General features: G+C 40.7%; 3 protein-coding genes across 3 annotated transcripts; 2 read left to right on the plus strand and 1 right to left on the minus strand.

Moving 5' to 3' along the window:
- Positions 1 to 390: 390 nt before the first annotated feature.
- LOC117392825 (heparan sulfate glucosamine 3-O-sulfotransferase 5-like) lies at positions 391 to 6253 on the plus strand. The gene is made up of 3 exons (XM_033990982.2): positions 391 to 455; positions 4935 to 5076; positions 5260 to 6253. The coding sequence occupies exons 2-3, from the start codon at positions 4970 to 4972 to the stop codon at positions 6185 to 6187; spliced, it is 1035 nt and encodes a 344-aa protein (XP_033846873.1). The 5' UTR covers positions 391 to 455; positions 4935 to 4969; the 3' UTR covers positions 6188 to 6253.
- A 1965-nt stretch (positions 6254 to 8218) lies between these two features.
- LOC117392824 (histone deacetylase 2) lies at positions 8219 to 14955 on the plus strand. Its single transcript, XM_033990981.2, has 14 exons — positions 8219 to 8368; positions 9050 to 9162; positions 9244 to 9361; positions 11141 to 11215; positions 11456 to 11594; positions 11696 to 11837; positions 12041 to 12133; positions 12296 to 12404; positions 12481 to 12621; positions 13434 to 13542; positions 13623 to 13753; positions 14232 to 14387; positions 14476 to 14533; positions 14639 to 14955. The coding sequence occupies exons 1-14, from the start codon at positions 8314 to 8316 to the stop codon at positions 14667 to 14669; spliced, it is 1470 nt and encodes a 489-aa protein (XP_033846872.1). The 5' UTR covers positions 8219 to 8313; the 3' UTR covers positions 14670 to 14955.
- Positions 14956 to 16137: 1182 nt separating this feature from the next.
- On the minus strand, positions 16138 to 18759 carry marcksa (myristoylated alanine-rich protein kinase C substrate a). The gene is made up of 2 exons (XM_033990951.2): positions 18376 to 18759; positions 16138 to 17578 (listed from the first exon to the last, which is right to left on the minus strand). The coding sequence occupies exons 1-2, from the start codon at positions 18472 to 18474 to the stop codon at positions 16907 to 16909; spliced, it is 771 nt and encodes a 256-aa protein (XP_033846842.1). The 5' UTR covers positions 18475 to 18759; the 3' UTR covers positions 16138 to 16906.
- Between the last annotated feature and the right edge of the window lie 8623 nt (positions 18760 to 27382).

Here is a 27382-nt window from a genome sequence, read left to right on the forward strand (position 1 = left end):
TGGCCAAGACAGCAGATCATCACAGGGATCAGATCACTATTCATTTCCTATCACCATATTGCCCAGCCCTAATATGCCCTCTTGTGGTTATGTGCAAAGCTCCTCAGTGTTTTTAAAGTCCATACATCTCTACAATGCACCACCTGATAACATCTTTGCAAATGGAAATATATTCAGGGACATGGTTTGTTTGGCAATGTATCTGTATGTAAATATATCTAAATCTTGTCTTTTTCTCATGAACTAATATTGTGTCTTGTATCAACGTGTGGGTTTCATGTCTTGTCCCATCCCTATTTCTAGATGTAAAATATCTTAAAAATGCTACGGATGTGACCATTTATACTTTATACTATATTCTAAAATGAGCTCTGTATTACTTTGTCATTTCAGTGAGAGGTGGAGTGGTGATCCGTGTCCAGCTGCAGTACCCTGGGAGTCATGAGGACCAGAGGGTGAGAGCACAGAACACTGCAGTGTCAACATGACCTATGTTACAGCAAGAGGTGAAGCAATACTGAAAGAAATAAAGCAGGTACACTTTGCAGTGAAGGTGTACCAAGGTGTTATTTGCTGTGCTGAGGGTTGGGATTTGAATTCTATCCATTTTCATAAACAAAAAGGACCCAACTTTGCTTCCTTCAGCCTGGGCTCCTATTTCATCAGAGCCATCGTCTTTAAACCATATAGACAAATGTATATTTATTCTGAGTCATTCTCTCTCCTATGCCAGGCCTTTAATTCCTTGCTCTCTAAGGATACAGTAGAATCTAGATTTTTGCTCCTCTCTCTTTCTCAGCCACTTGCCCCAACTTTGCTCCTTTCTTTTCTGCTACTTGTCTCTCTGACCCACCCAAAGTCTCTCTCTTACGCTCTCTCCCTGTCTTCCCACCAAATCTCTGCCTTTCTATCTATTTCCCCATGTCTTTCTCCAACCCTGCCTCTGCTCCTCGCTTTCTCTTTTTCTCCATCTCTCTCTCTCTTCCCACCAACTAGCGCTGAGGGCCTTTATTCGTTTATTGATTAGTCGATTGATTGCATCTTAGTGGAATAAAATGTGTATTAGTCATTTCATGTTGATTAAGGATTTATAAGGGAGTTAGTGAGTGAGCGGGCGTTTGGTATTTTTTGTTATTTCTATGTAAAAAGGCAGATTAAACTGAAGATTCACAAGTTTAATCTGTTTTAAATAAGCACTTTGTTTCCTAGTACTTTTCTGCATAAATAGTAGCTTTGCATGAACTCCTGTGCAGGTGTGGTCTTTTGAGTGCAGGGTCAGATACATAGAGATACGTGCCACTTTTGAGAGCTTTTGCCACGCCCCCTTTTTAGTAGCTTAATCGATCAACAAGGACATGTCTTTAGCCAACAAAGACATTCTTTGGTTGACAACAGCTTTACCATCAACTCTTTCGACAATCTCTCTCGCAGCCCCTGCCTTAGCCATACTATCTTTCTCCTTTTCCTCTTCTCCCTCTCTGTATCTGACCCAGCTCTGTTCATCCCTTGTGCGTGGTTCATGATGAATCCTTGCCGGCTCCTCCTCGCGTGTCAGCACCTCCGCTTGTTTATAGGCTGCTGCTGGGATGAGGTGACAGTGCGCTCTGAAATATGGCCGAATTAAGAGCGCTGCTATGTGTAAACAACGCAAATAAACAACAAAATCCATAAATCAAGTCCACCAAGGCCCGGTGCTGTTAGAACTTTGTTGACCTGTAATATTTGGAGGTTGTTTTGTGGAGCCATGAGTTTTTGCTGACTTTACATTTGTCATTTATTGTAGCGCCACAGTGGAACATGTATTATTCATGACGCACATGCAAGTGAGCTTTTAAGAAATATTGTTTTCATAAATCTTAAATTGCTTGTGGCTAATGTGGCAACAGTGAACATCTGAATCGCGGATATGAACAAACTTAACTATAATTGTCCACATTCAACAATAGTTCTCTTATTTCAAAATTGCAAACAACTCACAACAGCAACAACACTAATTAATAATAATCAATGCTCTCTGATGGAGAGTCCACCACCTGCTTGTCTCCATGGAGATGTTACTGCTTTGCCTAGAATGTTCCACAGTATGTCATTAAACATATCTCTCTGTATGGGGACCATTAGCTTGACAATTAACAATTAGCAATTAGCTACTATTAACTGCTTAACTATGTCCAAAGATGTTTTAAAACCAGTTTTCTAGAAGTTTTATAAAACTCCTGCCACACTTTGCCTGTCCCAAGCTCAAATAATTGATAGCATGGCAACAGGAAAGGCATCTGGTTCAAAAAGACCCTATCCTGTAAGAATAACTGTGTCAACTGAGGAAAAGTATCCTTTCTTCCTTTTTCTTATAATACAGGCAAACTCCAAATTGAGTTTGAGATCGGATATAGAGAGAGCTTCTCGGGTGAGAGGTAAATGTCAGTCCATATGATTTCGTTTTGTGATTGAATTAACTTGGATGACAGAGAATCCTCACAGACATAATGGAGGAGTGATGCTTCAGAGAGGAACCCATTTTGCCACTCTCAGAACTTGCCAGAACTTGATTTTTTTCTAAATAAACTTTATCTTAAAACTAAACAACTGCAATTTTACATAACAGCCCCAAACAATATTTTATTCTGACATCGCCGGAATTATTGGTGAGTTCAAATGTAAAACAAGTTTAAAAATGTCCTTCCTGTCTCTGTCCTATTTGGATTGTTTTGATCAAATATCCATTTCAGATGTTTCACAGAAATGAGCTGCCACTCCTCCTACCACAGTCATCCGTCAAACCTGCTCTGCTCATTTGACTTTAAGGTCACTCCGACACGCACAAGATGGGGTAATATACCACACCATCTTTTATGTGTAATAAGAAATACTGGTACCAATGACATACAACACTTGTAAAGAATTATTGGTTTGTTTTTATGACTGCTGAAAAAGGTGAGAATGCATCAAAGGACACAGTAGTTAAGTTTATCTGACCTGTTACAGGCACTGTACCTGATTTTTACAGTCTTCAAAATGTGAGAAAACCGAAATAATTGCGTGGTCCAAAGTTATTCCTCACTTACCTTATGCATTCAGAGCATCCTAATTATTCATTGGGATGCGTTTATAAGTACTTTTCTCAACTTTCAGTGACTATATCATTGTAAAGCTAACAACAACTAGAATGCTACCACACTATTCCTGATTCTCTGACAAAAATGCTTTATAATTAGATGCAGAGAGTACATAGACTTATTTTGACCTCAAGATCTGCTATACAGTATATCTGTACTGAGGCAAGACACATTTTGGGTACAAATCAGGTACAAGCCCATTAAATGAGGGAAGGAAAAACATTATCAAAATTATCTCTCACAAATGGCTGATGATCGCAAACTCAGAATAGAGGTAGAATTTCTCTAATCAGACTACAACTGGAGTACAGTTGTATGTATGCAATGTTCTCTGACTACGCCATGAAAGGCATTCCATTTAGCAGTAAAGAGGCAGGAAATAGACAGATGTAATCACTCAGTTTAGACCAGCCCACAGTCCCAATTCTTTGTAGTTCTCTGGAGAAATCAGATTATAATCAGGCAACAGATGTTCAGAGTCCTCCTGTTAATATGATGAGTGAGGTGAGCATACATTTAAGTCTACAGAAGATGACATTTCTGGTGTGGCTGTCTCATTTTGTGCGGGATTAGAGCTGGCACAGAGTGTTACTGACCTGTTGGATTGAAAAAGTAATGAAAAGTTCAGATTAAGGGTTACAGAGGTGAGAGCATTGAGTGTGGAGTGACTTTAAAGATAGTTGGGCTGCTTCATGAATAAATTATGCGGATTTAATGTTCTCCAAATGAAAATCTGCTGCAGAGGCCGTCATCCCCTCTGCATACACAACATTCTGTCACAAAGATAAATTTAAGAGGTGAATTATTTATATTACTGAGTGCGACCTCTCTGGACTTTGAGGTGCACCACGCCTGACCATACATTTTCTGGCTTTAATACTATTTTGGAACTGTAACTATTGGACATTGTTATGTATCAAATTTTTTTAATCTCTCACAGTGAACACAAACTTTTCCAAAATATTGAATTGTAATTATATTTTTAATAGCAATTCTACATTCAACACAATAAGTTGATGCATGATAAACACTGAATATTGTTACATGCAGTATCAATAAGACCCAAAAGATAATGCTCAGTATGAATGAGACTGAACAAAAAATGTTCAAATGATAAAATAAATGTCTTGTCCAATTACTCTTACTTGAGTAGTTTCCTCAGATCCTTATTTTCCCTCTCAACTGACCACTCTTGCACCACTTCTTTGTAGTTCTACTTGAGTGATATTATTTTTAAGTAACAGTACTCTAGTAAATGTGTTGGCTGCTGTAGCCACCTCTGCTGAGCATATGAGCATAAGTGAGTGTGCAGACAGCAGCACTAAAGTTACTGTCTCACTGGGCTTTCTGCACCATCACTGTTAATGATTTTACACTTGTTCTTCAGGGAAAGTAATTAGAGAAGTTGTGGTCTGTAAACAACACCACTTTTCAGTTTTAATTATAATCTAAAAGCCAGTCAGCTTTTGTGTAATTGCTGAGCTTTTTTGAGAAACTATTCTGTAGGGTTCATTAATTCAGAAGTTTGAGTTGGATAAATCGTGTATGACAAGTGCAATTTTAATGAGAATGTGAAGATGAACTTTATTGTCCCTCTATGGAAATTTGTCTTATCTGCATTTGACCATAAGACAAGCTGACATGAGTGTATAGGAGACTCCCTCCTGATCTGAGCCAGGATCTTGCTCAGGAATATAATTATTTTTACTTTGCCAAATGTCCATCATCTTATATAGTAGTCAACATGCAATGCAATGGAAATGAATTCTGCAACGTGTAAACCTGACGAAGTAACAGAGTACCATGTCTTCTCTGCAGGCTCGGGAGACAGTCCTGAAGTTTGATGGAGGGCCATGCTCTTCAAACAGCAGGCACAGCTCAGACAGAAGCTCCTGGTTCTGGGCAGCCTTGCTATTGGAAGTGTGCTATATCTGGTGGCCCGTGTGGGGACTTTGGAAAGGTAAGTCTAATCCAGTAATCTGTGTTCTAGTTACATGCGGATTGGCCCAAGTGAACAGTTCTGATTCAGACTGTAGCTGAGTCTACTGTCGACCTCTGTTGTCAGACCTCCATAGCTCTAGCCTCTAAAAATGCTGTAAAGACTTACGAGAGACAAACAGTGATCCTGTGGCTTGCGTTCCAGGCTTCAGCCGGTCTGCCACGTGGAGCACAGCCCGATCCCTGGGCCTGAGCAGATCCCTCTGCGGAGCATCCAATTCAAACGCGCTCTGCTCCATGAGCTGCGCCGAGGCAATGGCACAAAGGAGCAGCTGGGGCTGCAGCGACTGGTGCAACAACTGCCTCAGGCCATCATCATCGGGGTGCGGAAGGGCGGCACACGGGCGCTTCTGGAGATGCTTAACCTGCACCCAACTGTGGTCAAAGCTTCACAGGAAATACACTACTTTGACAATGCCAAGAACTACGCTCGTGGCATTGAGTGGTACAGAAGCAAAATGCCCTTCTCTTTCCCCCATCAGATCACAATCGAAAAGAGCCCTGCATACTTCATCACAGACGAGGTCCCTGAACGCATCTTCAAGATGAACTCCTCCATCAAGCTGCTCATTATCGTAAGAGAACCCACCACCAGAGCTGTGTCAGACTATACACAAGTGTTGGAGGGTAAAGAACGCAAAAACAAAACCTACCACAAGTTTGAGAAACTAGCCATAGACTCCAGCACATTTGAGGTGAACACAAAGTACAAAGCTGTTCGTACCAGCATTTACACCAAACATCTGGAGCGCTGGCTCAAGTACTTTCCTGTGGAACAGTTCCATATTGTGGACGGGGACCGCCTCATCACAGACCCTCTGTCTGAGTTGAAACTGGTGGAGCAGTTCCTCCACCTCCCGCCAAGAATCAGCCCCTTCAACCTCTACTTCAATGCCACCAGGGGGTTTTACTGTTTGCGATTCAACATTGTCTTCAGCAAGTGCCTAGCAGGCAGCAAAGGACGCATCCACCCTGAAGTAGACCCCTCTGTCCTGACCAAACTGCAGCGCTTCTTCCATCCATTTAACCAGAAGTTCTACCAGATCACTGGACGGACCTTCACCTGGCCATGAGCCTCACAACTTTGCTCCAATGTGTCTAGGATTTATGCATAGCTCTAAACATGGCACTTCATATTTTATCTTCTGAAGAGAAAGTATAAGCATTAAGGCAAAACACCATAAAAAGAGCACCAATTTTTGTATGTTTTTGTGCTAAATATTTATCATATGCTGACCACTAGGTAGGCTCACTTCAAGACAAACCTGCTGATGTTCAACATAGGCATGCTTTGAGTGAATTGGTGCACTATTCAAAACATTTGTATATGACGCAGAAGAGTTAACTCAAATCACCCCTATGATATTCATACTAAAATATCCTTCTCTTGTTTTGTCAGCAATGATCTGTTGATTAGATGTTTGCAGTTTGGGGCATTAAAGCAGGTGTGTTAACACATATCACTGGATAAAATAGTTTAACTATATTTTTAACTGCAGTACTTTTATTTATTATTTTTTATGTATTTGTCATCATTTCAAATGTCATTGTCTAACTGAACTGCATATTCAAACCTGAACTTTCTATTTGGAAATTAGTGTCCAGCTTCTATTGGTATTGTATGAATCTAACGAGATGGTATTCTATACCACTAGGTTTAGCTTTGTCATGATTAGGTATGGTTTACATTCCATTGTAGAGCTCTATGTTAAACATTTAAAATATTTTTTGTCAATGTGGTGGAATAAAATGTCATTTCTGTTTGTATCAACCTATTTTAATATTCTACTAAAACAATGGAGAATTAAAAAAAAAAAATCCAAAGCAAACAAACGACCTTACACATCAGTGATCGTCATGGCAGCATCTGTTTTACATTTTAAGGATGGACCTTGTGTAGAATAGATGTTATACTTTATTAATGAAGTATAGTAAAAGAAAAATAGAGAACCTGTCAACTGGACAAAAAGTTGTCAGAGTGAAGATGTTCCGCTGCTCATCCAAGCCGATTTTTCAGTTCTGGTCAGATTACTGGTGGACACTGTCTTATACCTATCTGAAGGGAGGAGCTAACTACACTGAAACTAAAAACACCTATTGTTTATTGTTTCTGTTTGTAGGCTAGCATAAGCGAGAGCTCCTTGGGACCCTAGTCTGCCATACATCTCCATCCCAAAGAAACTAACTACTCCTTTGAAGATAGTGAGGTTCAGATCTTAGCCAATGAAAAGAAATGGATTAAGAGGGGAGTTAAAGAAACAATTTTTGTTAGGAAAGACAATCCTTTTTTGAACAGGAATGGGGACCTTAGACATTATCTATCTCCCATCTGTAACTCAATCCTCAGACCCAAACCAAAACAAAGAACTCAAGAGGGCTAGACAGGATGCTAATAGGTGTGAAGGCAGCCATTAGGGGCTTAAATGATTATGCTACTTACCGTAGCTCAACAGGCCTAGCCTACAAACAAAAAACGTAAACAATAGGTGTTTTTATTCCAGGGTAGTTCCTTCCTTCAGATAGGTATAAGGCAGTGTCCAGCAGCAATCTGACCAAAACTTACTATGGATGACCAGACAATAACCTAGGTGTCATTTTAGTCTCTTACCACATTGAGGACCTTGAATGTATTTTTCTTGATTTGTTGATCAGTGCTTTTAAACCAAGCATTACTACCCTTTACATAATTTACATGACAGTTTTGGTTCTTCTGGCATTAGACCAAGGGTGTCAAACACAATTTCACCAAGGGCCACATTAGCAAAATGGCTGCCCTCAAAGGGGCTGATGTACTACTTTTTTAACTTGTTAATTAACTGTTTCTGTATTTATTACTTATTCAAATTACAAATATTGCATATGCATTTGCCTAGATGTAAAAATATGGCTGTGTAACTGCATATGTCCTGATAAAATGACATTTTAAGACCATCATACCTTTTAATTTACCCTGTCGAGGGCCAAGTAAAATGATGTGGAGGGCCACATTTGGCCCCCGGGCCTTGAGTTTGACACATGTGCATTAGACAGTAATAAAGTCTGGTCTGAAGAGATCGGAGCCCCTCACTTAAAGTAAGGGCCCGCCCCTTGGCGGTGGCCCCTCCCCTCTGCTTCTCTTGCTCTGTGTTCTTCTGTGTTGATGCCGTCCATGCGATCTTCATCTTCAAAATCTGCAACTTTGTGAAGTAGAGTTGTAAATATGGCTTACACGACTGCCGGGGGGACCAAGAAGAAGGTGTGCTACTACTATGACGGTAGGTCCCGCACAGGAGCCACCTGGATCATCTGGGCTAGAGTTAGCCTCTGAGCTAACGCTAATGCATTAATGTGGGTCTGTGCAGCTAGCATAGCTAACGAGGAGGTGTTAATGAGCGGTGTTATGTCGCTTTTGCGGGGGTAGATATTTTACTCGGATGTATCGCGGATTAATTTAGTATTTTCACATTAACCACGGGCTAAAGTGATCTGATCATGAGTGTAGTCAGGCGTCTGTAAATGAATGAGACTGATGTAGTGTGGATTGGACCGAAGCGTCGTGCCAGACACTGGTCGTTACGCACGCTCATTGTCTGAGCACTGTTCAATAGAAAGGCTTTTCTCTTTTCTGGAGGTGGGACCTGGGTACTAGTGAAGTTGGGCATCTGATGCAGAACTGTCTGAATGCCGTATTAAAAATGTTATTGTAATTGTAACAGTATCAATTGAGTTAAACTACTTTAGATTGAAAAAAGAAAAGATCAACGAGCCCATGAAATATGATCTTAAAGGTCTATGTGCATATTTGCACAAGTTTACTCAGTTTGTTACAGCTACAGCCTTTGAGTAGATGGGGTAGTGGACAAAAATATATTGACGTTAAACCAAGGCCTTCATTTTGATATTAAAACGCTTATAATAGACAATCATTATTATAAAGTATAAATGATGTCTTACAGGTGACATTGGAAATTATTACTATGGCCAAGGACATCCGATGAAGCCACATCGTATCAGAATGACTCACAACCTTCTCCTGAACTATGGACTGTACAGGAAAATGGAGATTTATGTAAGTGTATGTGTGTGTAAGTTAGACCCACACAGATAAACAATGGGATTTCAGACACACTGTATGCTGTTGTCATTACAGAGACCACACAAAGCCACTGCAGAGGAAATGACCAAGTACCACAGTGACGATTACATCAAGTTCCTTCGATCAATAAGACCTGACAACATGTCCGAGTTCAGTAAGCAGATGCAGAGATGTGAGTTCTGAATTATTTATATAAAAGACTTATTCTGAGCTGCATGGTATGTGCACTGCACAGATCCTCAAAAATTGTGCATCACTATAAACAAAAATTAGTTGAAACTTGAAACACAAACTATGCATTATTTTGTTGGATAGCTGAACATGGATCTTAAACATATATTCTATGAAGATACAGTTGTAACCAGAAGTTTACATACATTATATAAAAAAAAAGCAAATTATTATTTTTTTCTCATTGTCTGACATGAATTCAGACTAAACTTTTCCTGTTTTAGGTTCGTTTAGATTACCAAAATAATTTTTATTTGATAAATGCCAGAATAATGAGAGAAGATTTCTTTCTTCAAAGGAATATGTTTACATATATTTCATTAGTATTTGGTACCATTGCCCTGAAACTGTATGACTTGGCTCAAATGTTTTGGATATCCTTCCACAAGCTTCTCACAATAGTGGGCAGGAACTTTGGCCCATTCCTCCAGACAGAACTAAGCCAAGTTTGTGGGCCGCCTTGCTGGCACATGTCTTTTCAGGTGTGCCTGTGCATTTTCAATAGGATTGCAATCAGGGCTTTGTGATGGCCACTCCCAAACATTGACTTTGTTATCCTTAAGCCACTTTGTAACCAGTTTGGCAGTATACTTCAGGTCATTGTCCATTTGGAAGAGCCATTTACTCCCAAGCTTTAACTTCCTGGCTGATGTCTTGAGATGTTGCTTCAGTTCATGTTCTTTCCCCATAATGACATTTATTTTATGAATTGCACCAGTCCCTCCTGCAGCAAAACAACCCCACAACATGATGCTGTCGCCTCTGCATTTCACAATTGGGATGGTGTTCGCAGGCTTGCAAGCTTTCCCCTCTTTCCTCAAAATGTAATGATGCTCATTATGGCCAAACAGTTCAATTTTAGTTTTGTCAGACCACAGGACATGTCTCCAAAATGAAGGTCTTTGTCCCTGTGTGCTTTTGCAAACTGTAATCTGGCTTTTTCATTTTTCTTTTGGAGTTATGGCTTCATCCTGGCAGAGTGGCCTTTCAGCCCATGTTGGTACAGTACTCGTTTCACTGCAGATAATAACACACTCTTATCAACTTCAGCCAGCATCTTGACAAGGTCTTTTGCTTTTGTTCTTGGGTTGATATGCACATTTTGGACCACACCGGATTCATTTCTGAGAGACAGAACCCGTCTGAGTGGTATGACGACTGGACATTCCCATAGTGTTTTTATTTTGAACAGCAGGCATGTGTAAATTGCACCCAAGAATGAACCAGACTTGTGCAAGTCCACAATTCTCTTTCTGATATCTTGGCTGATTCCTCATGATGTTGCACAAAGAAGCACTATATTTCAGCTGTGCCTTCAAATACATCCACACGTGTATCTCTAATTATCTCTAATTATCTGGTGTCAATAAAATTATCAGAAGCTTCCAAAGACATGACATCATCATCTGGGTTTTTCCAAATTGTTTCATTACATAGTAATCTTACTGTATGTACACTTATGACTTTGAGGAAAGTAATGAAAAATTGTGTAAAAAAAATCATCTCATTATTCTGGCATTTAGCAAATGGAAATAATGGTTATCCTAATTGATGTTAAACAGGAAAAGTTTAATCTTGTCAGACAGTGTGAAGAAAAAAAGCTCGTGTGTTTTTATGTAGTGTATGTAATCTTCTGGTTTCAACTGTATGACCACTGCAGTTGTTTAGTGGGCATTTTACCAAAGGTCTTAAGATTGGTAAGAGTGCTTTTGTTTTGCAGTCAATGTGGGAGAAGACTGTCCTGTATTTGATGGCTTGTTTGAGTTCTGTCAGCTCTCTTCTGGAGGCTCTGCTGGTAAGTACTAACAACACATGGCATAAAAAGTGTTTAAAGGCCTCTGGGCACCCTAGCAGACATTAATGAGTTTTTAAGTTGTCTCCAGAGTAATGTAGATGGAATCTTGCGCAACGGCTCGCTGCAGTGCTTAGTGTTAGGCCAGTGATACAGATAATATTTCCCACCTAGAGTAGGCTCTAGGTTTAAAACAAATATAAATGGGTAATCCTTTAACCAAGATGCTGTTATTTTACACAGCTGGCTCAGTGAAGCTGAACAGACAGCAGACCGACATTGCAGTAAACTGGGCTGGTGGTCTTCACCATGCTAAGAAATCTGAGGCATCTGGTTTCTGCTATGTTAACGACATCGTGCTGGCAATCCTGGAGCTGCTCAAGTGGGTTCAAACGTATTGTCTATACTGTTGCACTTACTTACTCTCTAAAGGAGTTGTGTCATTGTGTACTCGTCTCTCTTTCTTCTTGCCGTGCTGCACAGATACCACCAGAGGGTGCTGTACATAGACATCGACATCCACCATGGTGATGGGGTTGAAGAGGCCTTTTACACCACAGATCGGGTCATGACTGTATCCTTCCACAAATATGGAGAGTACTTCCCCGGAACTGGAGACCTCAGGGTGAGTGATGGTCTGGACAGATTTGAACCAATTGTCACACAGGCTTTTCTTTGTCAGACTTCACTCCTGCTGCTGCAGAATTATAACTCCAGAGATACCTATATTTGAAATGGCTCTTCAATTCCACAGTACATATTAGAATTGCTTCTTAATTTTGCGTCTATAAAAACTGTGGGTTTAAAAGATTCTATTGATGTTTGTAGGATATTGGAGCTGGGAAGGGCAAATATTATGCTGTCAATTTTCCTCTGCGAGATGGCATTGACGATGAGTCTTATGAACAAATCTTCAAACCGGTGAGTATGGACATGAACAAACTATTCAAATTGACTTTTTTAAATACTGTTTTAGACTATTTTATACTAAAAGCTGACCATCTATTATTTTGTTACTTCTGTTTATTTTGTTGTAAAAACATGGTTGATATTATATTTTCATATTTTCTGTGATGTGTGCAGGTAATGGCCAAAGTGATGGAGATGTACCAGCCCAGCGCCATTGTCCTTCAGTGTGGAGCAGACTCTTTGTCTGGGGACCGACTTGGCTGCTTCAACGTAACCATCCGAGGTGGGACAGCTGTTACTTCAATGGCACAGAGCTAGAATGATGTGATGAGTTAACTGTGGTCTGTGTGTATGCTCAGGACATGCCAAGTGTGTGGAGTACATGAAGTCTTTTAACCTGCCCCTGCTGATGTTGGGAGGAGGGGGGTACACCATACGAAACGTGGCCCGCTGCTGGACCTATGAGACGGCTGTGGCACTGGACACAGAGATCCCTGATGGTGAGCTAACATCATTTTTTTTTCTTTTTTTTCTGACGGTCTTAACTGTTTTACCGTCATTTGTCTTATTTTAGATCTTCATATGAAATAAGGTAGAGCTGTTTTGTTTTTTCTTTTTTCCCTTTTTCAGTTGCAGACCCAGTCTATTAAGCTGCACTAAGTGCGCACAGATATATATATATATTCATACAGCCCTTAATGGGTGTTTTCTCACCTATTGGCATCCTGGCTACCTCTATTCCCTTTGTTTCCTTTGGGTCTGAGGATGGAGTTATGCATGATGTCCTGCTATTATAGTCTGTTGTTACCTCATTAAACATACCTGGAGTTGTGTTTTGTTTCATTCACACATGTTTGAATAACCCTTTATTATTACTTTTTCCTCATCTCCAAAGCTCAGAATGTTCCGTTTCAGTAGAAATGGGCAATTCCAGAGCTGAAATTATACACATGATTTTAATAAGGGTGTATGGAGTTTTAAAAACACAGTAGAGCACTTTCTATATTACCACATGATACCACAAGGTGGAACAGAGTGTGAACTCTTGCCTAAATATGCAGGGTTTGTGTGTTAAATGTGTGTGAATGAAACAAAACACATCTCTTGGTATGTTTTTGATGAGGAAACAACATTATAACAAAGATCAGAAAATGGCATAATATGGGCCCTTTAATATCGCAATATCCCCAGGCTGAGAACTACCAGATTAGAGTACCCACAAGTCTTCAACATAAAATGATAATCATTCATTCTTTACTATTGCCACAGTCATAACACTGTATCACTGACTTTGTCATATTGTCTGTTGTAGAACTACCATACAACGACTATTTTGAATACTTTGGACCAGATTTCAAACTGCATATCAGCCCATCCAACATGACCAACCAGAACACGCAGGAGTACATGGACAAAATAAAGTATGGTCCCCTCTGAGTTCTTAAGTTCCCTTATTAGTTATGTGCTAAATCTGAGTGTCTCCCCCTCTCTTTCTGTACAGGCAGCGGCTCTTTGAGAACCTTCGCATGTTGCCTCATGCTCCAGGTGTGCAGATGCAGGCCATCCCAGAGGACGCCGTCCCAGAAGATACAGTGGACGAGGACAAAGAGGACCCAGACAAGCGGCTCTCCAGTAAGACCCTCTTCTCTCATTTTCATATGGGCTTTAGAAATCATTGAAAAAATGACATTGGGTACATTAATGTGAATGTTAATTTCTCAACAGATGATTATGTCTCTAACCTTTATGCGTACCAACATTTGCTCAAATACCATAATTAAAGGCGCACTGGTATTTTATACTGGTTGCGGGTCGGCAACCTGCTTGTCTGAATGTTCCATAGTATGGAGATAATCGTTCACATTTATTCAGTTACAGGTATTTTTATATATAAAAAACACATTGGAAAATGCATTCTTGCACTGAGCAGGGTCAACATAAAGGGAATAGAGAAGATTAATATGTAACTGTTACATATTCCAGGCAAAACATTAACATCTCCATAGAGACAACATGTTGTGGACCTTCCGTAGAAAAGTTCCATAGCTCACCTTTAACATTAGTTTCTTAACTTTACTGAAGAATATAATTGAACGAGCCCTTGTTTCAGTTCGGGCCACGGACAAGAGGATCGCTTGTGATGAAGAGTTTTCAGACTCTGAGGATGAAGGAGAGGGAGGCAGAAGGAACGTAGCCAACAACAAGAAGGGAGCCAAGCGACCGCGAGTGGAGGAGGACAAGAAAGAAGGAGAGGACAAGAAGACTGGTATGTTACACAATGTAACACTTGGAGTACCACTTACTGGCATTATTTCTGGCTTTATAATGAATTAACAAATTAGTAATTCCCTCAGAAATTAAAGAGGAAGAGAAGTCGAAGGACATTGGTGCTGAAAAAACAGATTCTAAAAGGTAACTATGGCACTATGTTCTTATATTTAGTATAGCATTAGTACAGTGACATTTTGACAAACAGCTGCCTATTTAAAACCTCATGTTGTTTACTTGTGTTTTTAGTGTGAAAGCAGAGCAGACCAGCAGTGCCTGAAGTGCTCGACAACTCTCCCATGGTGCTATCCGTCACCCTCATCCAACCACACATATTAATAATGAGCATTATATTTATTCTGAAATGTATTTTTACTTGCATATTTTGTGTCAAATGTCATCCTTTTATGTAGTCCTAAAAATGTCCAGTTGCCACATTATTGGTTCCCTTTAAATCTTTTCCAATGTGCTCTGTCTTCTGAGTTGTTTTTAGCAAAAGCCTCTAGTTTGCAAATGATCATGTCTGAATTTTGATATTTTGCTTTTATAAATAAACTTTTTTATACTATTTTGATTGTTGCAGTGTATTCATTTTGAGTTTTTGCTATTGTCTTTCCTGTGTGGCATTGCTTTGTAAGACTCAATTATTACAATTAAGCATGTTTAACTAAAAGAAATTAACTCAAATAATTTGAATTTAATATATTTCAAGCCCAATATAAAATGGCGTATCCATCAGATGGATGCTCTTTAAAATGTAAAGGTCCTATATTATGCAAATTAACTTGATCAACTGTGAAATAACCTTTTATTATTAGTCTGTCTACATCTCCAAAGCTCAAAATGGTCTGCCTCACCTTGTGATGTCATGAACTTTCAACTTAACAGCTCCTTTTACCTTTAGTTCAGTAGAAATAGGCAATTCCAGCACTGAAATTATCCAAATGATTCTAGTGACGGTGTTTGGAATTTAAAAACACAGTGAAGCACATCTTGTATTACCATGTGATATCACAAGGTAGAACTGAGTGTTTTGTGTTTGAGACATAACATGAATCAGAAAATACCATAATATCATCCCTTTATAAGACATCTGCTGAACAATGGTTGGTGTGATCCTACCACATATTAGTGGCACTACAAGTAAACATGACAAAAGGCCTGCTTTGTCAACTAATGAACACTAAACATTTGACTTCTCAGGACTTGAGAGTGTAACAGTAATCTGCAGCTTTGCCACCAGATGGCATCAAAGACCAAAACATTACGATTTATCAGTGGAAAAACGTTATCACCAAAGTCTTTCTTCATTTTAAACATGTCTACCTCTTCTCATGATATTGTGTCCTCCTTAGCCTCAGTCAAACAGTCGCAAATATATTAACTGTACAAAAGTTCAGAGACTTTTTAAGTTCATGTCAGCCTGAACTACAGAAGATAAATCACAACCTACATGGCAATTGCACTGCTATATGGGCTTTCCTAAAGTGGATATGGCTACGATAAAGTATGTTTAGTACTTTATAAAAGATTCTTTGGGTTAACTGCTTGCCACTGGAATGAGTATTGCCCTAACATTGAGAAATTGAAGAGAGCAAGCTTATGACCAGAGATAAATAATGCTACATCTAAATAGTAATACTCAAACACATAGACCACTGAGAATTGTTTCAAATGACAGATTCTATAGTCACATTTTATTCACATTTATTGTTGCTTTTAGTGTGCCCCAAGAAAATTAGAACACCTTAAGCAGAGACATTTTAATAGCATTTTTGTAAGCAAAGTTACATTCCATCTCAAAGTCAAATTTGGCCAAAGTGTCTTCACTATTTACAAAAAGAAAACAAGAACAAGATGCTACACAAACATTTGCATCTGAAGTCTCCAGGTTCAGTATGCTCTGAACGCCACAGTGTAGACAGTAACGCTTTGCACGTCACAATTTGGTCAGGGTCCAAGTTCATCTGGTTTGTTTTTAATGTGTTGGTTTAAAAATGACAGGATGGAAATAATCTGCAAACTTCATGTGCTCCTTGAGATCAAGATTTCGTTTTGTACAATAATCACAGTTAAAAACTCCCCCACCTATACATACTTACATTTTAATAAGGTCAGAAAATCAACATACAAGAAAGCCTATAGAGGTGTGTTCCTACAGAGTCACTGAGGGAGGGCTAAGGCTGGCTGCTGTTGTAAACATTGTGTCCTCCTCTGTGAATGCTGGTCTCATATTGGATTTTAGACTTATTATCATTTGGTGACCTATACCCCCGCTGACAGCTGCACCCTAAGGCCATGTCCTTTTTACATTTTGTATAAAAATCCCAAAATAAAAATAATACTGTTTAAAAAATATATGGCTGATGTAGTTAATTGGTTTTACAAATCAAAGCCACCCACTGTCAGCCCAGGGCAGGAAAGGACTGAGCGAGTTTTGTGTCAGGGGCCAATGGGACAGGACTACAAAGGGTTGAGATCGGTTTGAGTTCTGAAGACAGCCTCCAGGAGGCACTGTCACTCTGCACTCTCAGCTGGAGCATCAGCAGGGGCCTCTGCAGGGACCTCTGCAGGGGCCTCAGCTGCCACTGCCTCCTGTGTAGGGGCCGGCTCTTCTGGGGCAGGAGCCGCCTCTACTGGAGCCGGGGCAGGCTCTTCTTTAGGGGCCTCAGGGGCAGGCTCAGTGGGCTTCTCCTCTGCTTTGGGCTCCTCTGTGGGGGCTGCCTGCTGGGGCTCTGCTGCAGGGGCCTCTGTCACGGCTTTGGGCTCCTCCGTTGGCTGCTCTGTGCTGGGGGCAGCCGCCTCTTCGGCCTTAGGCTCCTCTGCTGCTGCCTCTGGGGCCTCAGCGGCCTCTGTGGTAGCCTCAGCTGCTCCCTCTCCAGTCTCCTTCTTGGTCTTCTTAAAGGAGAATCCGCTGAGTTTAAAGGACTTTTTGAATGAGAAGCGTTTCTTCTTCTTCTTGGGTGTCTCGGTCTCGCTGGTGGAGGCCTGGGCTTCCTCAGGCTTAGCTTCGGCCTCAGGAGCTGGCTCTACTTTATCTGCCTCTGCTCCATTCTCTACAGGGGCCTCGGCTTTGGCATCTCCGTCCTCTTTGGGAGCCTCCTCGGCAGGAGCACTGCCATTGGCATGCACTTCCTCTTTGCCTGCTTCAACAGCAGCATCACCGTTGGCTTTGACATGGCCATTCTCCTGAAACAAACAGAAACAGGTTTGTCAGACATAGTTCAGGTGTTGGTACAATGTGGTCAACAACTAGCCCGCATCACCACATCATCAGCTCACAGATGGACAGGCTACACTGACACCCCATGCACCCTGCTAAAATCTGTATCATGGCAGTCATATAAAGTCAGCAAATAAAGAAAAAACATCTTGTGGTCGTATTTCTATTTAGCCTGTACCACGTAATTTATGCACTTGCACAAATCAAATACTATCTCCACGTCGCTGATAGCCTCCACGATGAAAGTAGTAATGTTTTACTACAAGTTACTTATTGTTGCTTTTCGCCTCTGTGTCAGTAGAGGACAGCGCTACTCCACTTTTATCCATAATTCAAACGACAGCTGCGCGTCTTACCAGTCAGTACCAACACTGAACTCAACGAGTAGCCTACATCTGCCTGTGAACTGTGACAAATCGGTCCAGTGCCCCGGCCACTGCTGCCTCCCACTGAGCACCCCGCACCTCACGCCCCCTCCCATGGCCCAGTGCCCCCGCTCTATCCCGAGCCCACAGCAGCAGCCTGGAACAAAAGGCGTGGTGCTCCGTAGCCTTTGTTGTCCTCGGATCTCAATCAAGCACTGCAGAATAAAAAAGCACTTCCCCATTTATGATTTAGTTAACAACAAAATCCTTTAAGGCTCTAATTGTATCCAAGCATTCCCAGTGAAAAAGCGCACCAAATCAACTGTTGCTCCATGTCTGCGTGCCGCTTATTTACTGTGCCCACCTTTACGCGCGTTTGGCACCGCTCAGTGGTTTACCTGCTGTCCGTTGGTTTTGGCGGGTGAAACAGCTGCCTCTCCGGGTTTTTCAGCTGCCAGCTCGGCTTTCCCAGTTGCCCTCGCTAGTTGCGCTCCCATTCTGCTGCCGTTCGCTCCAACAAAGAACCCTGAGCAGGCGATCCAAAGCGAACAAAGACCCGAGTCTGCGTGATAACGGGGTGCCCCTCGCTGCGTCCCCCGCTCTGCTCTCTCTCAGCAGCGGACAAATGAAAGCACGGTCCCGCGGTGGAGGAGGGTGAAGAAATGATAAGGCCAAGGCGAGGAATATTAAAATCCGACGTCCAGGCTGCTAAAATGGAAAATCCCTCTTGCTGCTAATAAGATGCGCGTCCAACGCCCAAGTGCACAGATGAATGGGACTCAAAACGATGACGGCATCACAGCTGAGAACAGCCAATGACAGGCCCCGCTCATCAGGAGGGCGGAGCTTCAGGGAAAGGGGGTGAACAATAAACTGACAATGGGGTGCAACGCTGCGTTCAAGGCACAGCAGTCCAATCCTACAAATATTACCCGGAAAAATTCTTGCTCTGTCTTCTCATAGGACTAGTGTTAAAAAGTGCTGAAGAAGCATTATAGACACAATCACTGTTTAGATCCACATGCAAAATGTTTCAACTCAGCATTTTTGTCTCTGGAGACTGGTGAGTTGTTGTTCTCCCCACAGTCCCTGAAAGTGGTTTGCTCAGAGTCTGCATCTTGAGTACTTCTGAATCTTTATAAAAGAGTTAGCACATTATTTGTTCACTTATGGAATGCATCAGTCATATCTTGTTGGTGTAATCTTTTGTGGTTAGTCTGTCTTCAGTTTAACTAGAACTATAGAAGATGTGACTGATTTCTGATTGGTCCAGCAAGACAACAATGGGTTTATAAATGAGGAATTAAAGGTCGAATACATTTAAAAATCCAACAGACCTACTTCTGCTGTCTGTATTATATGGACTCTTGAGTTGTTGTACTATTGTAGCAATTTCGTTGTAGGTACACAAAATATTACAGTGTAAGAGTGTAATATTGTCACATTCATCATCCTGTATCTTACCTCCCACTCACTCGATTACTTAAATGTGGATTCAATTGATTTGCATGTCTCCACAGCTCTGGTGAGATTCAGATACGTGTGAAGCAGGCCACCTTCAAACACTTCTTTAGGATGTGATGGAGACAGACAAATCACAGCTGTAAAGAGCTCCAAACAAATTACAGCAACTGTATGCAAGCAAGAACAACTTTCGTGTTATAATAAAACTTTTTATTAATTTAACAGAAAAAAATCACATATTAAAGGCAACAATTAATAGGCCCAGGGTTACTGCTTTGCCTGGAATGTTGGTAAATGGTAAATGATCATATTTTTTATATAGCACTTTTTCACCTCCAAGGTACTTTACATCAAGGAGCCACTGATTCACACACATTCATACACCATATGCAGACACCTGCTTAACAATATGGCATTAAATGTATCTATCTCCATGGAGACAAGGAGATCACATGTCCAGGCCAAGTGTAGACGTGATCCCGCTCACTGAATGAATGTTTTCAAGTTATTTCATTAGCAATTAAAACAGCTACTTTAAAAAAAAATGCCAGTTATTTAATGGAATACAGTGGAACATTCCATGTACTGTTACTTCAAATTATTATTATTCCAAAAAGTTGCTGAAAATGTGACATCACTATCCATAAATATTTGTGGCTAGAAACTGCCTGGCTGACCTCTGATTTTGAAATCTGCAGAGCTCTTGTTGATGGCCTGTGCTGTGCTCATGGGGGGAGGTGGAGAGTTGGAACACGTCTATGCCATTTACAAGTCAAATGTGCGAGGGGGTGGGAGGGGATGTATAGGTGGGCTTCCTGTGGCCTCCTGCTGCTCTGTCCTAATGTTATCAGTGCAATGCAAAACAGCCCAGCGGGACACTCACCTGACATGCAAACCACTCTGCATCTACTTTGACTGAGTAAGCCCCGCCCATCAGTTCATCACCATGGTTATAACTCAAATCACTGGGCAACAACACAATAACCAGTTGTTTTATAAGGGTAAACAATGTCACTTTTTGGGTGTCTCCATGGAGATGTTATTGCTTTGCCCTGAATGTTTGACAGTGTTGTACTAAACATCATCTATTATATCAATTTTGCATTTATTTATTATAAGTGTTTTATTGCTAAAAAAAAAAATACATGCATTTTTGCTGGGAACTGGCCTCTCCACACATCTGACATGTTTCTTGGCCTGGTGGATTCTCCTGCTTGCCTTCATGGAGAATACATACATTTAATGCAAAGCACTATCAAAGCAATATTACTGAGACAAGCAGGTGGCAACCCCCCACATGAGCTATGTATCGGAAAAGCGCACACTATAAAAACGTTTTTCGAGTTTTTCGAGCATTCAAGCACTAGCACTATGTGAATATTGTTCATTATCTAAGAGAACATCCAAATGATTTCCAAAGTTCTGCCAAGAAATGTCTTGGAAAAACATCATAAAACGACACAGAAACAAATTCAGTCCCCTTATTGTGACAAAAACTCTTTCGTGTATCATTTCTGACTGAAAGTATTTATTGCTGCAGTGCTGAAACCTTTTTTCTTAATAAAGTCTAAATCCACTTTGTGAAATATAGAAGCAAATACCATTCGTCTGCTCTCATATAGCATATCATATAGATCATATAGTATCCCCTTATAGTGTTTCGCAGTACTAGTAGTTTGTATTTTTATCCTTTAGGTTATGTTCCTGAGTAATTACTGGTATATTGATAGTATGTATATTGTATTGTATATTTCTAATCAGTAAGAGCACTTTTGTGGTAAATCTCTGGTTGCTATACAGTACTTGTTTTTCTAACAATGTTTACAGGAATACTCTGGTTCCCTGTGGGAAAAGACTGACTCAACTTGCTGCTAAGACCCAAAATTTGTCCCTGTGCTTTTTAAACAAAAGCAGAGGAACCCTACACCAGGACACAGAGAGGTGATCCCGTTTCACATAAGCCTGGTTTTGTTTGGAAGGCGAGCTGCTACTCGGGTCCCGGGACATGTTTGGGGCGTGCCTACAGCGGGCAGATGGTCACCCCCTCCTGGAACAGCTCTGCTCTGCTGCTGACTCCACACTGACTTCACACTTGGCACACTCTAAGATATTTGCATATGTGTAGCATTGTTGTAAACATGACCACTGTGGATAGAAGGGGGCATCAATTCCAGGCACGAATGTAGTCTATTAAAACAGTATAAAGATTTTTTTTCATCCCATTATCTTTTTGTCACATTATTGTACAGATCCACCTGTTATTTTGTGCTGTGGTAAAGCCCTTCAGTGTAGTCACTGTTAAAAACTGGGCTTACACAGGTCAGGTGTGTGTTTAAAAATACAGTACAAATATTTATGTAAGTCATGGTTTTCCTCAATGTCAATGTCTAGATCACTTCTCTTTTCCAGAATATGTAAAAAGAGATTACTGAGATTTCTCTCTCTTTTAGACATTTAGTTAACTACTTGTAGCTGGATGGACTGTTACAATCGGCAGCCAATACAAGCCTATATCAAGGGTAACCTGAATTGTTCTTTTCTTAGAGAACTGAGAATAGAGGACAACTACAAAAGTGTCATGGCCTTATAGCAGTCATTACAGTCATTACAGTTGCTACTGTCTCACAGCATAATGTCTTTACTTTCCGGTGTTTTTTTGTGTGTGTTTATTTTCTGAAACAAGTGGGGTCTGTTTGATACCCCTATTCCTGTTTGTTTTACTGTTCCAGAAGTATTGCACTTTATTAAACAGAGGACGGTCAAGCGCCACAAACCGTACAGTCGACTTTAACTGTCTTGTTTTAGTGAGGGCATCTTTTTTGGACATAGCTCATGTGAACTCTATCTGATGTGGTCTGCTGAGCCATAACTCTTCTTGTGAGAGGACAGTGGTTTGTTGGGTCGTACCAAGTACAGCTGGCTCCGGGACTATTATGTGTCAGACTGTGTCCCTGCTTCATGTTTTTGGCCTGCTCTTTGTTGCAACTCCGTGGACATGATACTGTCAGCACAATGAGCTCCTTCTCTTCTGACTGATGGCAGGAAGCTGTTGATTAGCCGCTGCTCTCAGGCCCCTGTGCACTGCTCTGCTCTGTGGGAAGCCACTTTAACATGGCTCCCATTGCCAGTACTTCATGTCACAGACCTCCAGGACCCCCTTTTGGGATAATCATGAGCCTGTTCCGCTGCCCCTCCGCCTCTCTTGGCTGTAGGGCGCATGTACATTTTATTGTTGGAATGTTGGAAAGTCATTGTTGTCCGCTTGAAAAGGTCCTCCATGGTTCACGAAATGGCGTTCCCAGCACTTCACATGGCATAAGGCAGAATTCACTAATTGCTCTGGTTTTGGAATGTCGAGGATGTGCTTAGGGTGACCTGGGACTTGACTTCAGTCTCATGTCTACAAACCAAACCATTCTATGAAAAAATGCACTTGACATATGGGAAATGGTCAGTGCAGATAAAGGAAGACTGTTGAATGATTTTTTTTCCCTGTGCATTTGATTAATTCAGTTCCACTAATCCAAAACAATGGTAAACAGCTGTGTAACACTCAGGAACCATTCCAGATCAGAGCCAGGACTGCACACTATGTTTACATGCACCGGTAACTCAGAGTACACTGTTTTTTGTCTCACTTCTCCAGATACATGCAGGTCAGGGGCGGCTTGTAATTTAACATTAGCAAGAAAACTATGCAGCCGTAATTGCTAATAAAACAGCTATCATACATATTACTACACTTTTGGCAAAAACACATAAGCTACATTTGGTTACACAATACAATGAAGCTCCTGTAGTTTTTTATTTCACTGGACCAAAACAACAAAACATAAGCTAATCCATGGGTATTGTAGTTTGTAATAGCTGCTGATCTGTACAGTTCCAAACACATCAAATATTCTACTAACTCCATGCAGTTGAATGCCTCTCCTATTCTGTTCTTATCACGATCAGATTATCTTGTGACATACATCTGAGTACAAACAGAAGTCTCCAGATGTGTTATTGGGATCTGGGAGATTTGAATTGAGACAAGTTTCCATGTTTGCATGCATTTTGAAAATCCTGTTTAAATTGAAATAGTCCAGATATCCAGTTCCTGGGTGCATGTAAACATATATCCAGGAGTGGCTTGCTGCTTACGGTAAAAATCTAAAGAAAATCCACACAGACACGTGAAGAACATGCAAAGTCCCCATAAAAACCATACATGGTCTGAACATGAAACCCGTGACCTACTTGCTGCAAGCTAAATTCTCGGCTTACCACTTGAAAAGTAAAGTGTATTTTATTTTTTGGATTCCTGGTATTAGTGAGTAAAGAGGTTGTGTTACATCAGATGAGTCAGCGCTTTAGGAAAATGCCCCCCAAAAAGACACACATGGAGACAAATGAGGATTAAACTATCAATTCTTTCTTGGAGGCGAGAGTTCCAGCTCCTCATTAGCATGTCCTTTGAAGGGCCAGAGGAGAGGGAGGGTCTACAGAGGGACAGGAATAGAACATGTCTTTGTGTAGCACTAGATCAAGAATGAGCAAAGTGCAAATGAGTTGTTCACAGCTTCACCAGAGATACAACTGGAGTCCAGGAGACAATCTTATGACTCATCTTATACATATCTTATACATATTCAATAAAAGGGGAGTTTGAATTGCTAAAAACTACTTCAAAAACATGCATTGTTACTGTGTGCGGGTCCACCTCTCCATAGAACTGACTGGTAAATGCAATTGGTTGAAGCCCAGTCGCATCACCTGTTTGTCTCCAAGGAAATAGATATTTTTAACACTATGCTTTGGAGCACTCTGGGCAAAGCAATATCATCTTTATAAAGACAAGCTGTAGAATTATCTGATTCTGCACCAGAGAAGTTACACATCCTGTTTTGTCCCTTGAGTTAGGTACAAAATATCTATACTTCAACTATTTATGACCAAAACAATGTAATTTTCAACCTTTCTTGTTCACATTCGCAGTTGCCATGGCTGTAAAAGATATGCACTGACTTATGTGTGTGACACCTCCCTAAAAAGCACCTGCTGGAATCTCTATGTCAAGATTCTCTCTGAAAAAGAATCCACCCAGCCCATATATAATTGTGGGCTCACAGTAGCAGTGGGACATTAGTTACTATTGTTCAACAAAAGGGAATGTGTGAAACCTGGAGCACAGGCAGCTGTGGTCGCAGCTGTCTGCCTCTGTCACACTGGCACCGGGCCTGTCTGGATACATGATGATTTCCGCAGGGCACCTGTTCAGTCTCAGAGTAAATGTACCAGGCTCTCCTCCCTCCCCTTGGTATCCTCGGGCGAGAGGTCAGCCGACTCAAGTTCTCCTTTTACTTTTGTTAAAACTGGCTTTTCCAGTCTGCTGCTGTGTAATAGAAAAAAAGTAGTGAAAAACAAGAGTTAGAGAAGAAAATCTATATGCCACAGTCTGCAATCTATATAATTTTTTGGTCTATTTTTTGGGGGGTCCCTTCGGAGGAGCTGGAGGAAGTGTCTGGGGTAAGGGAAGTCTGGGAGTCTCTGCTTAAACTGCAGCCCCCCGCAACTCAACCCCAGAAATGAAGAAAATGTATGCATGGGTCTATTTTCAATGTATTACTTCATAAAACATATTAAACTGATGTCTATTTTCATACCATTTCTGATAGAAGATGTAACAGCCAACTCCACCGCAGCAGCAGAAGCCTCTCCATCTTCTTTCCTAATTTACTACAATTGTCTAGATTTTTCAGTCTTTCCTTGTTTATTTTGGTGTTAACAGTGAGCAAATCTTGTCAAATATTCAGAATGTTTTGGATAGCAGATAAATAAATAGGACTGAAATTTTTGTAAGTCTTTGTAACTCTGAAGAGATTAAATATAATGTTGATCGTTCAGTTATTATACAGTCAAGAGGACATTTGTGTTTGGCTTGCTTCCTTTTTCACCATTGGTTCCTGGAGCAGCTCAGTCACGCATTGATTTACTAGATATATACACCGGAAGCCTTATGTCATAACTATAGCCACATAAAATACAACCAGCTTCCTCTTTGCATCCCTGACGTCCCCATTATAAACATTCTAAATAAAGTCTGCATAGAATCTTATTGTGGATTCATAATTTATTTCAAGAGGGTTTGCACAGTCTGGCTGATAATATTATTGTAGAAAGCAGAAGTGACGCAGGTGAAAGGCCACATGCAGAAGTTGTGGTGATGTGTTTCACTTCTGCTGGCTCCATTATTGCTTCACTCAGCAGTGCTCTGAGGCTGAGTCTTTGATATGTAGCTGAGCAATGGCCAGAGTAAAATCATCAAAGTGACATTAGCTGGTACCATTACAAAGTTAGAAACATGGACAAAAGCTCAAAATAGGAAGATGGTCCAGTTGTCTTTGTGTGTGTCATTAATCTTCATCAACCAGCACGAAAACATGGTGCACAATGTAACCTTTCCAGTTACATTGTGCACCAACCTTGCCAGTTGTTTGTCTCCATGGAGATGTTATTGTTTTTCCTGCAGTGTTTCAAAGTATTTCATCAAACTTGCCTCTTTGTTGCACAAGAATATGTTGAAAAACATGAATTCTTACTGGGAATGAGTTTCGCAGATCTGACCTGTAGTGGCATCACCTGCTTGTCTCCATGGTGATAAATAATGTCATGTTGTGGTACATCTCGGCAAACCATTTCCATGGAGACAGGCAGGTGGTGGTTCCACCACTCTATCATAAACTTTACATAGTGCAACTTTAACTTTCACATTTCAAAGTTCAAAAAAGGTATTTTAATATGCATGATGTTCCATTGCACTCATTCAACCTTCAGCAGTAGTGGGGACTTACACATACATTTTCAGTTTTCATACTGCATGACCCTTGATAATCAATAGGAATCTCTACTTCCTTTTCAGGGACTTTGTGGTTAATTTGAACAAAAGAGAAACTTAGAAGAAAAAAAACATCATGTGGTAATACGGAGACATAGTGGGTGTATAGGGGAAGACAACTCATGCTGGGAATAGTGTGGACTTTTTCATCTCTACCCCATCTGTATACAAAGACTTCAACTTGAAACTAAACTTTATGATGCAATATGGTTTTTACATTAGAGTTCCTATATTACACAAAACTGAGTCTTGTGAGATTTACACCATGTTAAAATGTTTTTACCGTATCGCAAACATACCCGGAGTGGAGTTTAGTTTCACTCACACATGTTTGAATAACCCTTTATTATTAGTCTGTCTGCATCTCCAAAGCTCAAAATACTATGTTCCACCTTGCGATGTCATGTAGTGGTATTTAACAACTACCTTTTACCTTTAGTTCAGTAGAGATGTGCCACTCCAGAGCTGAAATCATCCAAGTGATTCTAGTGAAGATGTATGGAGTTTAAAAACACAGTGGAGCACTTCCTGTATTACCACATGACATCACAAAGTGGAACAGGGTGTTTTTAGTTTGAGAGAAGAGCTCAACCTAAATATGCAGTTTGTGTGAATGAAAACACAACTCCAGGTATGTTTTTGATGAGGAAACAACATTATAACATAGACCAGAAAATAGCCTCACATGGGCCCTTTTAAGTCAGAGGGAAAATATTGGTTTATCCCCGTCCAGTGTCCATCCAGCTTTCTAGATCAGAGCAGCCCCATGCTTGGTACTCCCCACACTGGGCCTATTGTAACACATAACACACATCTGTACGCATTGCTCTGACCTCTCTGTGATGAGCCATGTTCAGAGGTCTTTTCATTCACATGGTAGTAAACAGTGCATAGATAGGCTTTGTATGTGGGATTACAACTGTAGTCATGGTACAGTCACCCCAGAGAACTAGTCAGAAGTGATGCATGTTAGTGTTGGCTGTCACACACAACATTACCAATAGCTGACATGAGGCCTGCAGGGGTAATTGAAAATCTGCAAGTTTGTGATTAGACTGAAC

The sequence above is a fragment of the Periophthalmus magnuspinnatus genome, chromosome 24 (genome assembly GCF_009829125.3).
Source record: "Periophthalmus magnuspinnatus isolate fPerMag1 chromosome 24, fPerMag1.2.pri, whole genome shotgun sequence".
Lineage (NCBI taxonomy): Eukaryota > Metazoa > Chordata > Actinopteri > Gobiiformes > Gobiidae > Periophthalmus > Periophthalmus magnuspinnatus.

Coding starts and splice junctions, on each gene's coding strand:
- LOC117392825 (XM_033990982.2), top strand. CDS start 4,970: ATGCTCTTCAAACAGCAGGCACAGCTCAGACAGAAGCTCCTGGTTCTG. Junction 5,077..5,259: donor CGTGTGGGGACTTTGGAAAG/GTAAGTCTAATC, acceptor CTTGCGTTCCAG/GCTTCAGCCGGTCTGCCACG.
- LOC117392824 (XM_033990981.2), top strand. CDS start 8,314: ATGGCTTACACGACTGCCGGGGGGACCAAGAAGAAGGTGTGCTACTAC. Junction 11,838..12,040: donor CCGGAACTGGAGACCTCAGG/GTGAGTGATGGT, acceptor TGATGTTTGTAG/GATATTGGAGCTGGGAAGGG. Junction 12,134..12,295: donor ATGAACAAATCTTCAAACCG/GTGAGTATGGAC, acceptor TGATGTGTGCAG/GTAATGGCCAAAGTGATGGA.
- marcksa (XM_033990951.2), bottom strand. CDS start 18,474: ATGGGAGCGCAACTAGCGAGGGCAACTGGGAAAGCCGAGCTGGCAGCT. Junction 17,579..18,375: donor CCAAAACCAACGGACAGCAG/GTAAACCACTGA, acceptor TGTTTGTTTCAG/GAGAATGGCCATGTCAAAGC.